General features: G+C 37.3%; 1 protein-coding gene across 6 annotated transcripts in view; it reads left to right on the forward strand.

Moving 5' to 3' along the window:
• LRRC49 (leucine rich repeat containing 49) overlaps positions 1-12,721 on the forward strand; it is a 41,497-nt gene that overhangs the window by 20,681 nt on the left and 8,095 nt on the right. For 4 of the 6 annotated variants that reach the window (XM_040077775.2, XM_040077773.2, XM_040077777.2 and 1 more), the window contains 4 exons: positions 289-436; positions 6,530-6,613; positions 9,315-9,466; positions 11,424-11,661. In XM_040077775.2, coding sequence (XP_039933709.1) covers positions 289-436; positions 6,530-6,613; positions 9,315-9,466; positions 11,424-11,661 — 622 coding nt within the window. The remainder of the gene's footprint in view (positions 1-288; positions 437-6,529; positions 6,614-9,314; positions 9,467-11,423; positions 11,662-12,721) is intronic. The other 2 variants (XM_040077774.2, XM_040077779.1) reach the window with 2 other exon arrangements.

The raw sequence follows: 12,721 nt of genomic DNA on the forward strand, positions 1-12,721 counted from the left end.
CCGAATATGAATTTATATGTATTATATTTTCACAGAGAAGTTGATTAAAATACTTAAATAGTTCTCCTTATTCTGCATCTCTTTTTACCTGTATGTGAAGGGACCAAAATGTTTACCAGCAGCAGCTACTGGTATTTCATACTACTTGTATTTATCATATGCAGTATTGATGGGTGGAAGTGTTTTAGTGCAGTTAAATATTTATGTTCTGTCCTTAAGAAATAAATCTTCCATCTCAAAATTATTCCTACTCCATGACATTAAAACTTTAAACTCTTTTGGTTACAGTTTTGAGGATATTCTGTGCCTTGCTGATTCCTCATCCTTGTCAGATATCACCCTTGATGGCAATCCAATAGCTCAGGAGACATGGTACAAACACACTGTTCTCCATCATATGATGCAGCTCCGACAGCTAGATATGAAGAGAATCACAGTAAGAAATTTCTGTTTTCATCACATTTAATAGCTACTTTAAATCAGAAGTAAAATGCAGGGATTTCTGTGTATATATGTGTATTAAAAATACAACCTTTTTCCTTAATTTAGTATGGAATGGTGAATAGACATTACAGTATTTAAAACTTTAACCCTTTTCTTTAGTTGAGTATAAAGTAAGGGTTTGCATTTTTACATCATTTAACATGTTTATTTTGACGTGCTAAAACTCTTCAGCAGCAAATGCTGTATGTTCAGCTGCCACGTGACCTGAGAGAGCCTGCAAAGCTTGGGTTAGAATTTTCCTAAGTCTTTGCTGATTTGTTGGATGAGAAGGAGCAGCACATTTCTTCCAAAGGAATGGTCTGTTTGCCCTAAAACTGCTGTAATTGGTATCTTTTATTTAACAATTTAATTGCTTTCTTTAATCAGCCTCCCTAGGGAGAGCTGGTGATCACACAGTTTGTGTGTCTGACTGTATTTCTCTCTTCCTAACCTCCTCTCCTTGATAATTTCTGTTTGTGCTGTTTGAGTAACCTTGATAAGGGAGAGAGGACTTGCACACAACTCAGTCTCCCACAGGCTTCTTGAAAATCCACTTCAGAGGATGAGGGACAATCACCAGGGTCTTTCCGTAGTGCCACCTATTTTGTCTTTTAATATAGGAGTAATCCTGCTGATTCTTCTGTGCCTACTCAAAAGTGATGTGTAAGCATGGCTTCTTACCAGAGAAATCCAGCAGCAAGCAACAGTGATACTGTGGTAACTTTTTGGACCAGCTGCTGATACAACTTCTTTTAAATGCTCATTTGTTTTCTACAAAGGCTGTACAGCATTGTAAATTGGAGCTGATGCTTTTTCATAGAGCCAGTTAGGCTGAAAAATATAACATGTATGTGGAAAACATTCATTTTAAAAAGAAAATGCTTTTGGACATGAGACTTTTGCTCCCATCATTGAAAATACTAAATACTTGTTTGATCACAGATATTCTAAGCTTCAGGGGTTTTTATATTTTATGTCTTCATATTGACTTAATAATTGCTAATTACTTTGCTTTTAAAAACTTGTTTGATCAGTATTATTTCAGAAACTTGAGTTGCATTAAAAAAAAAATCTCTCCGTCTCCCCACGTTTACCCTTGTCAAGAGAGGATGGATCCTGGGGGATCAGTGGTGGGAAAAACTAGAAAGAGCTCAAACTCCTTTTTAGACTCAATGAGATCAGTATGGGTGAAGAGTCGTCAGAAATGCACAGCCACGGGAAGAACTTAATCTGGGTTTGCACCTTGTTAAACATCAGAGAATCAACCACAAAGACAAAAAGCTGTAGAAAACCAGGCTTCACCAGTTGTGCTGCTCATAAATCTACTTGTAAAAATAATGTGTTTTACACTCTTTATTTGCCTTCTGTTTTTTGAGCCTTTTAACATTTTTCTCCACGTGGAGGGTGCTATGTTTTCTCCAATAAAAACTGTTACCCAGATAATCGTATGACTTAAGGAGCCGGGATTTAAAGGAAAATAACAAGTATCATGGGATTTGAGGTAAAATTAAAGAGCTGGCAGTCCCAAATCCAGCCATTCTGCCTAGCACTGCAACGTGCTGTTGCCATCAGCTGTAAGGGTAGATCTAACCTGGTGGGGGAATGGACTTGCAGTGTTGAGTATATGGTTTCCACTCTTGATTAGTGTAAGAAACTAAACTAAAGTCTAATTATATCTATAGGATCTTTTCATCAGCCTCAAGAACATTTAGGCCATTTTGAACTTTAGCATTGCTTTGTCTCATAACAAACTGAGAGTTGGATGATTTTGGGGTTTTTTTTCTTCACTAACTTGTTCAGAAGCTTTTCTGCTCAAGAACTGAGTTTTACACAATTGTTAGTTCTGATTTTAACTTTTTTTTTACTGAAGGATATTTTCAAAATTTTGTATGAGACTTGGGAAGCTTCATTCATGTTTGGTTTCAAGAAGATACATGCTCTTCGGTGCCAGGCTTTTTCCGTGGGATTCCCTTTTCCTTACCTTGGCTGCAGGGTCATGAATGGATCCACGGAATGGGCTTGTGCAGAGCTTTACACTCAGAGCAGGCTCGGGTTGCATTTGTGATTATTTACCTTAGCATAATGGTTGTTTTTCTGGGCACTGAACCTTTTTCACCCTGTTTTGTAGTTTGAACGTTTTCAAAAGTGGGCCTGCCCAGTGGTGCTTACAGTTTGGCTGGGATCTATTTCTTTTCTTCCACTCTTTTGTAATAGTAAGTAGATATTTGTCTGCAGATACATAATAAAATATTTAAATATTATTGAACTGTGTACAAATTCCTTACTAAGGAGTTACATAACATTTGCTATCCATCACTTCAAACGGACCTCCTCAAGAGAATTTGCTAAGTGTGTATGTATACCTCCATGTGTGTGTAAATATGATATATAATGCAATTTATTTTTAATGTTGCCAGATTGAAAGACAAGCTGTGTCTTTTTAGAAGTAAAGCTTTGCATTTTTCCTTGAGGTTTTACATGTTTTAGAAGCTTAAAGTAGGAGAGCTGTGTTTGGGTTTGATTATGTGCTTAGACATTTCATTGCTGATCAGGGAGTAGGTTCTGCTGCTTTATCCAGAACAGAATTCATTACTGTGTTCCATCACTACCATGAAGTGTTCTGAGGTGCTGCTTTTGGTTTTGTGTGGTGTTTGTTTTGTTTGGTTTTGGTGTTTTGTGGTGGTGTGGTGTTTTTGTGGTGGTGTTTTTTTTGTTTTTTTTTTTCTTTCCGCTGGGAAATAAGGTACTTAAGTGTGACTTTGTGCGACGTAGATGGTGTCATTTGTTGAAAGGCACTTGTCTGAGGAGTGGCGAGGCAGCAGCGAGGCGGGCCGCGTTCCGCTGTGCTCTGCGCGGGGCGCTGCCGGCGCTGCGGAGGTTTCCCCCGCAGGGCTGGCGGCGCGGGGCGCTGCTGCAGCGGCGCCAGCGGGGCGCCAGGGGGCGCCACGGGCCCGGGCGGGAGCAGCCCGGGAGCGCTTCCCGCCTCGTCCGGGGAGCGCCGGAGCGCAGCGGAACGAGGGACGCGGGGAGAGCTCCAGCTCTTCCGAAATGCTTTCTCCAAGAGAAGGGATGAGAGCAAAAGGGAGCTGTGGCAGGGTTATGTAGGGCTTTGTTTCCTAACGTCTTTGGTACTCTGGGGGTTTTTAATGGGTTCCTGGGGATGCGTGTTTTAAGATTGGTTGCTTGCGTTATGTAGGATTCGTCAAGAAATGTTTATGTAGATATGGCCCTTGATCTTTGTTCAGAGATTTTTCTCTATCACTCTGCCTTTATGAATACTGAGTAAAGCTAAGGATGTATTTTATTTTTTGGCTGAAGTAACATTTTAGAAAAAGATTAGTGCTTTTTAAGTGTCTGTAATTAGGATAAACTCTCGATCAAGGAAAAACGCCTTATTCAGTTAATACCCTTACTAGAATGTGATTTGCGTTAGTGGATTTTGGTCTTTGTATGCAGACTGTGTTGGTAGGGAAGGTACAGCACTGACTTCAGCGGGGGCAGTAAACCCTCCTGCATGGAAGTACGCGTCTGGACTGCATCAAGGGAAAGCTGTGAGAAGGAAGATAGAGTAAGAAGAGAAGAAGTTGAAGCTGAGAGAAAACTGATTTAGGGAACTTTATGGATGATTGCCTTAAAGCTTGGGAAAAAATACAGCAAGTTGTTTTGGAACAAATAAAATTAATGAAGGCTGATGTTCAATCAATGCAATTTTGTTATCTAGTTCTCACCTCCCCCAGTGTGAAACACGACACCAGCTCAGTTAGTTTGAAACTGAGTCTGATGAATGGCCAGATGTTTTCTGCCAGATAGAATGGATAGTTTCTGCTTCCTCTTCCTTGGTGGTAAAACTAGCTTACATTTCTCTTCTTTCTACATACCAATTTAATATAATCAAACTTCTAGGGAACAAGAAAAGTCCCTTAATTTAAGACTTCTAAACATACTTTGTTATTTGATATGTTCAATGTGTTCAAAAGTCATTAGAAAAAATGAAGACAAAAAGTTGTAAAAAATTTTTTTTCTTTAGGAAGCCTAGTTTAAAAGCATAGATACACAGTCAAATGAAGTGATTTATTTAAAAAATGAAAATTCCCAGGAACAAATCTAACTTGCTCTCTAAAGAAAGATATCACTAATGTAGTTTACTAGTGTTTATATTTTTTTAAAGACTTGAGTTTTTTACACAAAACACAAACAGAATAATATAATGCGTAATTGGGATAAACAGCTGTAATAAGAATAATGCTTCTTGTTCCTAAAATTCTGAATCATATCTTGAGGAAGAGTACATTTTTATTTTGCATTATTAGCAATGCATTATATTTGTGACATATTAGCTGCGTGGGGTTTATTTAATGGTTTTCACAGCCTGCCTCTGAACCATCCCATTCATGTGCTGTGTGGCATTTTGTTGCAGTGGCATCTAGAAGGCCTTGTATATGCATGTGTGCTTTTATTTTGTTATTCGGTTCCTGGTGATCTCCTTTAACATGCACTGTGGAAGTCCTCCTAACCTGGGTTATGCTGTAATTCCAGGACACTAGCTGCTTGGAAATACTCTGTTTAGGAGTAGCTTAAAATCCCAATAGGAGAGGAAGGCTGCCAATAGAACTTCACCAGCGAAAGACAAGTTGCTTTGAGAATAAATTAATAATAATAATAAAGTTAGTGGCTTTCCAGTTAGTGTTCCAAGGAAATTCTTGCATACAGTTGTGTTAGAGAAGCTTGCTCTGTCCAAAGGCTCATGCCTTGCTGTGCAGTGAGGGACTCCTCTTGTTTAAGGTAAGATATTAGGATAAAGCCATGGAGGAACAGTTTGAAGATCTGTTGTTTAACCCCGTTTCAGACTGATGCCAAAATCCATGGTGTGTCAGCAGGTTTCAGGGGGATTGTACACAGATCAGAGTGAGCCTGCTACATGCACTGAACTTCTTATGCTTTGGAAATTATTTTCTTAAAAATGTAATGGCTATGCTAAGTGTGAAGTTCCTGTTTTATTTTATCTTCCAGTAAGCACTCAGCCATGTGCTTAGGGGTTCTTACAGTCCTCTAAACATAGTGTGTTTTATTTATGTAGAAATTTTGACATGTCAATATATCTTACTGGTTGATGGTGCTTTCTGTTCGTTTTTGTTTGTTAATTTTGTTAACATATAACTTTTCCAGAAAATGAAAAGGTTTGGACAGGAGCTTTCTATTTTGAGGAAATGAAAACACTTTTCATATGTTCTGGGAAGACACTTCAATAGAAATGCCCAAATGGCATGTGAAGTAAATCAAAATAAGTTAAAGTATGCTTCCCAAATATTTGTGTTGGAAGAACTCTACACTTTTTACTTCATAGTGAACATTTCTTTTGTTACTTGGAAAATATATGTTCTAAAAATACTGTGCTCTGAGAATGCTTAGACATCTGTAAACGAGGGGCATCCAACCTAATATGGGTGTATTGCAGTATCAAATTGCTGCACCAGGAAAATGAAGCTTCACTTTCATTGTTTAGAGATCAATGGCTTTCTTCTTGAGACTTCGTCGTTAGGCAATAATATTGATGAAACATAAGGGTCATGGAATTGCTAACTTTGAAAATGTTTTGTTCTTCTCAAGTTCTGTTGTTGATTGAGAAAAGCCAGGCCCTGGAAACAGTTTATAATGATGAAAATTAATCCTGGATTATGATTCAAGCATAAATAGAACTCAGCTTTTTTGCTCTTTGTGGTTTTTTTACAAAATTAATCCTGCTAATTGCAAAAACTACTACAAAGATACAAAGATGTATTGCGCTGTCATATCTAAAAGTATTTTTCATGGTCATACTCACCATATGCTTTGTACTTTTTCGATGTTTTCTTGACTTATTTATAATTAACAATTTTATTTGTTTTAATAGTATTTTGAAACATTGAGATGATAAAAATTCTAAAATTATGTTAAAATGAAAACTTATATTTCAAATACCAATGCAAGAACATAATTTATCAGTAATGCTTTTCAGAACCGGCTTAGATCCTCCCTTTAGGAATTTGTTTTTCTTTTTTTCATCCAGGAAGAAGAAAGACGTATGGCATCTATTGCAGCAAGGAAAGAGGAGGAAAGGAAGCGTGAAAGCCATAGACAGACCTTGCTTAAGGTATTGTCGTGGCTGTTCTAAGGTTACTGTAAACCAGTTTACAGCAGTAATTTATATCCAATTTTTTTTGCTGCAGATATTATATTCTATATCCCAATATATATAGTATATATCCCAATATATATTTTTACAGTTTCAACAGTGCACTTCATGACTGAAACTCTGTTCAGTCAAATATGAGAGGTACTTAAGCAGAAAGCCTACGTTGAACACAAGTGTAATACATATCAGTGGATGGTAACTTCATTGTCATAAATCCAGGCTAAAGTAAAGGACTTCTCCAGTGATGTCACATTCCTTGGTCTCCCTTTTCAGGTGAACACTGACTGCAGCCACGCAGGGTGTTCTGAAGTAGTTTTTCCTTCATTTGTTCCCGTTGACGTTGTTCCTTTCTGTGGCTGGAGTGGAGGGGCGCTGAGGCCACAGGCAGGCTCCAGCTGATGTCTCTGTCAGCAGAGCTCTGATCTCCTGTCTCCCAGCCCAGCTGGCCTGCTTGGTGCTGACACACGGCACAGAACTGCCCTGCAGGGGAGACCCGGGTGTCCAGAGTGCTCTTCATGGGGCTGCTGGCTACGAGCTGTGCTCCTAACAGGAGGCTAGAGTTCAAGAATCTAAAAGTATCTGCATTCCATTTGCTGTGTGAATATCGCCATTTGTTTCCAAATCCCTTTTTTTGTTTTGAGGAAAAAGGTGCCTACTTTTTTTTTGTGAGCCAGTAATGCCTATACAAACGGTCTCTTTCAATTTGGAAGTCGAATAAACAAAAAATATTCATGTCCATATTAAGTTTCCTAGGTAAAATCATATTTCATGAAGAGGATTAGACTGGATTAGTTGCAGGAGGCCATAAGAAGTGTAGCAAACATGTATAACTGTAAAATAACAGGACACAAACAGAATGTTAGCGCTATGTTAAAAGTTGTTTTAAGTATATCAACACCCCACCAAGAACTTAAATATATGAATGGGGGGAAAAATTTCCTGTCCAGTGACTAAGAACAAGTTTTGATTTCCTTTATATTTGTATCATTGTATATTTCTATTTCATCTAAAAATATTGATATAATAAAAAAATACTTAGATACTGTTTGGGGGATGTTGTTGTTTGGTTTTGGTATTTCTTCTTTCCTTGTAAAGTATTGATGTATTTAAAGTCTCTTCAGATTTGAAGTGTTGGTGCCACTTCTTAGTAGCGTAAAGAAATGGAAAATTAGTAAATAATTTTCACACATGACATTGTCTCCTGCTGTTGGAAATATCTCTATGACTAGGAAAAAAGCCAAGTAGATATTTATTTGTAGTCCATGTTCTTAACCATGTTTCCTTGTAGCAGAGGGATTGTTTGTCTTGGTGGCCTAGATTTTGAGGTGCTTTTTGCTAGTGGAAAATTCCGTTAGAAGAAAAAATATTTTTAACACCTTGTGCCATCACTACTCAATTTCAACATTGCATTTTAGACTTTAATCAAAGTATATTTCTTATCTTCAAATAGTTAAGTGGCATAATAGTCAAATACCAATATTTATGATTTGATGATTTTTGTAGAGCTTTTGTTTGTAAATGGGTTCTTAAGATTCAGACTTTTTTCCTGTTCCACACATTTGAATTGAAGGAATAAATATGCTCATAGATACAATGTTCAGCAAAAAAAAAGCTGGGAACTATAGGTTTCTTCATAGTTAAATCTGAAAAACATATTTAGAGAACTATGTTCTGCAACTATTTTTTACTACTATATTTGTCCAACATTTCTTATGCTACATGAAGTGTAAATGAAATTATAGGCACTCTTTCAGTGGCAAACAATTGTTGTTTTCCCATATGCACTGCATCGAAAATGTTCATTTCAGCAATGTTGTCTCTTCTTTTTCCCTTGCTGATACTTGTCTGCCCAAACAGCAGAATTTCTTCTTCTCTTTTTCCAGACTTCTTTTTAATTGCTTCCAACCCACTCTTCTGGGAAAGATTGAGATGTACTTTGAAATGTATAGAGAATGTCATTCCTTTCCAACAGTGGTTGAATTTAGTATTTACTGGAACAAGAGAAAGTTACTACTAGCAGAATCTTCACACTTGTAAAATTTGCTTTTTGTAGAAGGAATTCGTGAAAGTTTTTGAAGTTCTTTAGGAATCCAGCAGCCAACATCTGAGGGCTAGCAAAGCAGTAGAGCTGTACAGTAATTGAGGTTGAGACCCCTAACCCTTGAGAGCAAACAGAATTTTCTAAAGATTGTTTTGATAAAAACCACTAACTCCCACTTCCCCCCCTTTCTGTGACATGGAGCTCAATCATCATGGAAGTCTGTAAGTGTTGAGCAACTAGTGCTCTCTAACCAGAAAGCATCAAGACTCCCTGGGCAAATGGAAGATGAAATAGAGTTTTGAGCTCTTTAAAATGGAAAAACTTGCAGAAGTAGCAGTTTCCATGTCCTAAGTAGCTTAACATCATAAGTTGTGGTTTTATTGTGTTACTTGTCTTGTTTCTTTATTTCAAATTTTGTGAAATTATTTGCCGGCAAATATTTATGCAAAGTAGCACTAGAATGGTGCATTGATATTAATGCATAACCACCAACCACTAGTACAGTTTCTTCAATTTGAAACGTTTAAAATGCTTTGCTTAAGCAGCATATTTGAGAACAAACCAATGTGTTGATGCTGCCTTGTCATGCCTTACAATGACTCGTGTGTCTCGTTTCAGGAAAAGAAGCGGTTAACGATTGGGAACATTGCTCGGCAATGGGAGATCCAGCAGAACCGAATTGCTCTTGAGGCTTCTTTAAACAAAGATAAAGAAAGTGAGCCCTGCCAGATCAATGGCAGTGCTGCGTATGTATTTCCTGAAGAAAGCAGGTATTTTATTGGGTGATACTTTTACCTGTTCATGTCTTAAGTTCCCAGTTACTACTTCTCACCTCTGAGACTTCGCTGTATCTCATTATCAAAAGTACTACATATGCAAATCAACCCTGAAAAGATAGTTTACTTTGCTTTTGACCATTAGTATTAAGTAACGTGTTTAAAAAGAAGTAGAGCAGCAACTCATTGCCTAAAGAAGTGCAAGCTAAATTATTAGGTGATTTTGCTAAATAAAGGACAACTTCATGTTTACAAGAAATGTTAAATATGAATTCCTTAGCCTTCTTGAGGCTGTTCATTTCCTTAACAGCTTGGATTGTTGCCTTCAGTTTAAATTAACAAAATGAAGATGTATGAGCATTATGAAGATTTGTAATCTCTGTGTATCAAGAGGTTTCATAGTTGCATTCAGGCTCTTAGTTTGAACTGCAGCATCTTCTATTGGACTGCTTTCACATCCATACTATTTCAACAAAAGCTGTTACCAGTCTTAGTTCTATTCTCAAGATAACTTCAGTATTCTTGGTTCAAAATATATTATTTTTGCCTATTTGCATCTAAAAAGGTGGTCATGTGGCCAGAACCCACTGCAGAACCCACTTAACGAACAGTGTGTGCCTTGGATTGGCTAAAACCAAGGTAGCACTTCAACCTTGGCTAGCTCAGGCAAATGCCTAAAAAAATAGTCTGCACAAATTCAATAGCAAGTTCAGCTTCCTGCTGTCCTGGTCAATGCTGGAAATGTCAGGGATGCTCAGGAAGTCTTTGTCTCTCACAAGCAGAACCTATCTGAGTTTCAGTCTATTATGGCTAGAACTGGTTCTTATCTCCAGTCAAGTGCTACATCTTTAGAAATGCTTTTTCCTTAGCATTTTTAAACTGCCATCATCTTTTCTATTCTTGTGCTTCCAAAGCTTTCCTCTGAATGCATTTACCCCCTGCTTTCTTGCCTGCTTTCTTTGCCATTTAATTCAGTGTTGGTAATCCCTCCCCCATGACTAAGTCAGTGGTAGTTTGTCTGTTGTTCTGTTAATGAACAAATTCCCATTGCTTGAGAAATAATGCTGTTTTGATGTATGTGTTATCATAGTGAAGAATTTCAAGGTGAGCTACTAAGCAATAAAATTGCAGGTGAAATTCAGTATAGTTAAGTAATTAGAGCTTCACATATGAAGTGGTAGGCTCTCAACATTTTCAGTTGAGAGAAATTTTAGAGTTCTGATTGTTATTGTGAAGAGAACATCAGTCAAATTATTGCTACTAATCAAAATAGATTAAAAAGGTTAAGAATGTGGTAAAGAAAAAAATTATAACAATCATTACATAACTTTCTAAATCTGTAATTTGTGCTTATCCTGAGTTTTCTGTACACTTTAGGCCCAGCCAGGTGGGTGTATCTACTGGAAGTAGACTAAAAAGAGACAGGAGTCAGGAATACCTGGATTTATTGCTTAATTTTAAAATTGCTCTTGTGGATTGGAAAGGTCACATTATTTGAAAGAAATGCTTGAGTTATTGCTTATGTCTTTTGCATTTCATATAGCAAACAGAATGTGAAGGGGACATTGCTTAAATAAATACATTGCCTGAAGTTTTGTTTAGATATCTAAAGCAAGATGAAACATGCTAGGTTAGCATTCTGAGCTAAAATTTTAAAGCCAATTATTAAATATGAATGGACTCTTTATTTAATTTGACCCCACCACCAACTCAAATACACTAGAGCCTTTCTGCTGAAGAAGTAGAACAAATACAGTGTTACTTGATGGAAGAGGGGCTTTCCAGCCTTTAGTGTATTTGAGCCAGATGGGTACTGAAGATGAATGAATGCTGAGAAATGCTATTGTATTTAACAGTTGAGTTTTGGTAAGAGAAAGGACTGTTATTCAGTAGAGTGATATTATTTCAATATCATCTCATTTACATCACTGTGTTTTTATTTCCTCTACAGATCTCTTGATACAATCCTGAGCAGTGCAGTACAAGGCTTGTCTGTTCTTGAGTCTCACTTAGTGGAAGTGGAAGGAGACACTCTCGGCTTGTATGGTGCTGGGGCTCTGGAGTGCCTGGATCGAAGCTGGAGTGTTCAAACAGCTGGCGTTATTGCCACAGTCTCCTTTACGTTCATAGAATTTGATGAAATTGTTCAAGTATTTGCAAAACTGAAGACAAAATTTCCTAATTGTGTGGTGAGCATGCCTCATGTTTCAGCTCTGAACAGCGATGGAATATGGATCGTCTAACAGAATCTTACTTTGGCATAGCACCCCCACTAAGTGCTCCCGTGTGAATAGATCCTGTTAAGAATTGCATATTTCCTTATGCTCCAATACTAACCTTGATACTTAAAAATCAGTAATTTAAATGTAGACTCCAGACTGGTTTTTATTTCCTTTGATTCCTTTGACCTACCTAATTATTAAGTTGCAAAACTTGTGTGTAAATACAGTATTTGTTGTTCCGTATGATTATGGATCCATGGTATCAGGAAGACTTCATTTGTGTCATGAGTTCAAAGAGCAAAATTGCTGATAGGATAAAAAGATGAAGATTAGAAAGAGTAGCTAACTAAATCAGCGCAGTTCATGAAATTCCTCAGTTCTTGATGAAGAAAAGCTACATGAATGAGAAGTCTCTTCAGTATGTGTCTCTTTTTTTTCTTAGTCATTCAAATCAGTCATTTTGGTGCAAATATTAAAATAGAGATAATAAACAAAAGCAGCTTGTAGCTCGGATTGATTGGCTCTGGAGCTTCCTGTTGCTTCTCAAGATTTTGAGTATAACAAAACTTAATGGTTTAATTAAGACTGATAAATTTGTGGGGAGCTTAAGACAAATTTATCTGTCTTAATGAAACTATTGTTTCGCTGTGGGTAGGGCAAAATTTGTGGGCAATAGCAGAATCACAACTAAATTTTTATATTCACCATCAATTTTTCCTCCTTCTTCTTCCCACAACAATGCTACTGTGTAGCATAAACCATGATCATAGGAACATTAAGTGTAGGGCAGGGTATGGAATTGGGGCAGCACCCTGTGCCCAAAAGGGCAGAATATTTTAAAAGCATGTATTGTACTTACATTTACGTGTAGCTATTGCAGGTGCTTTACTTGCAGAATTAAAGTAGACATTGTTTAAATAGTATCATTGCTCTATGTAACCCTGAAAGTGTTCCTGCTTTAAGTAAAGAATTTACAAACTGCTTGGGGCTTGCAATGTCGATGTCTCTTAGGATTTGTAATATGGCG

The sequence above is a fragment of the Hirundo rustica genome, chromosome 13 (genome assembly GCF_015227805.2).
Source record: "Hirundo rustica isolate bHirRus1 chromosome 13, bHirRus1.pri.v3, whole genome shotgun sequence".
NCBI classification, from domain to species: Eukaryota; Metazoa; Chordata; class Aves; order Passeriformes; family Hirundinidae; genus Hirundo; species Hirundo rustica.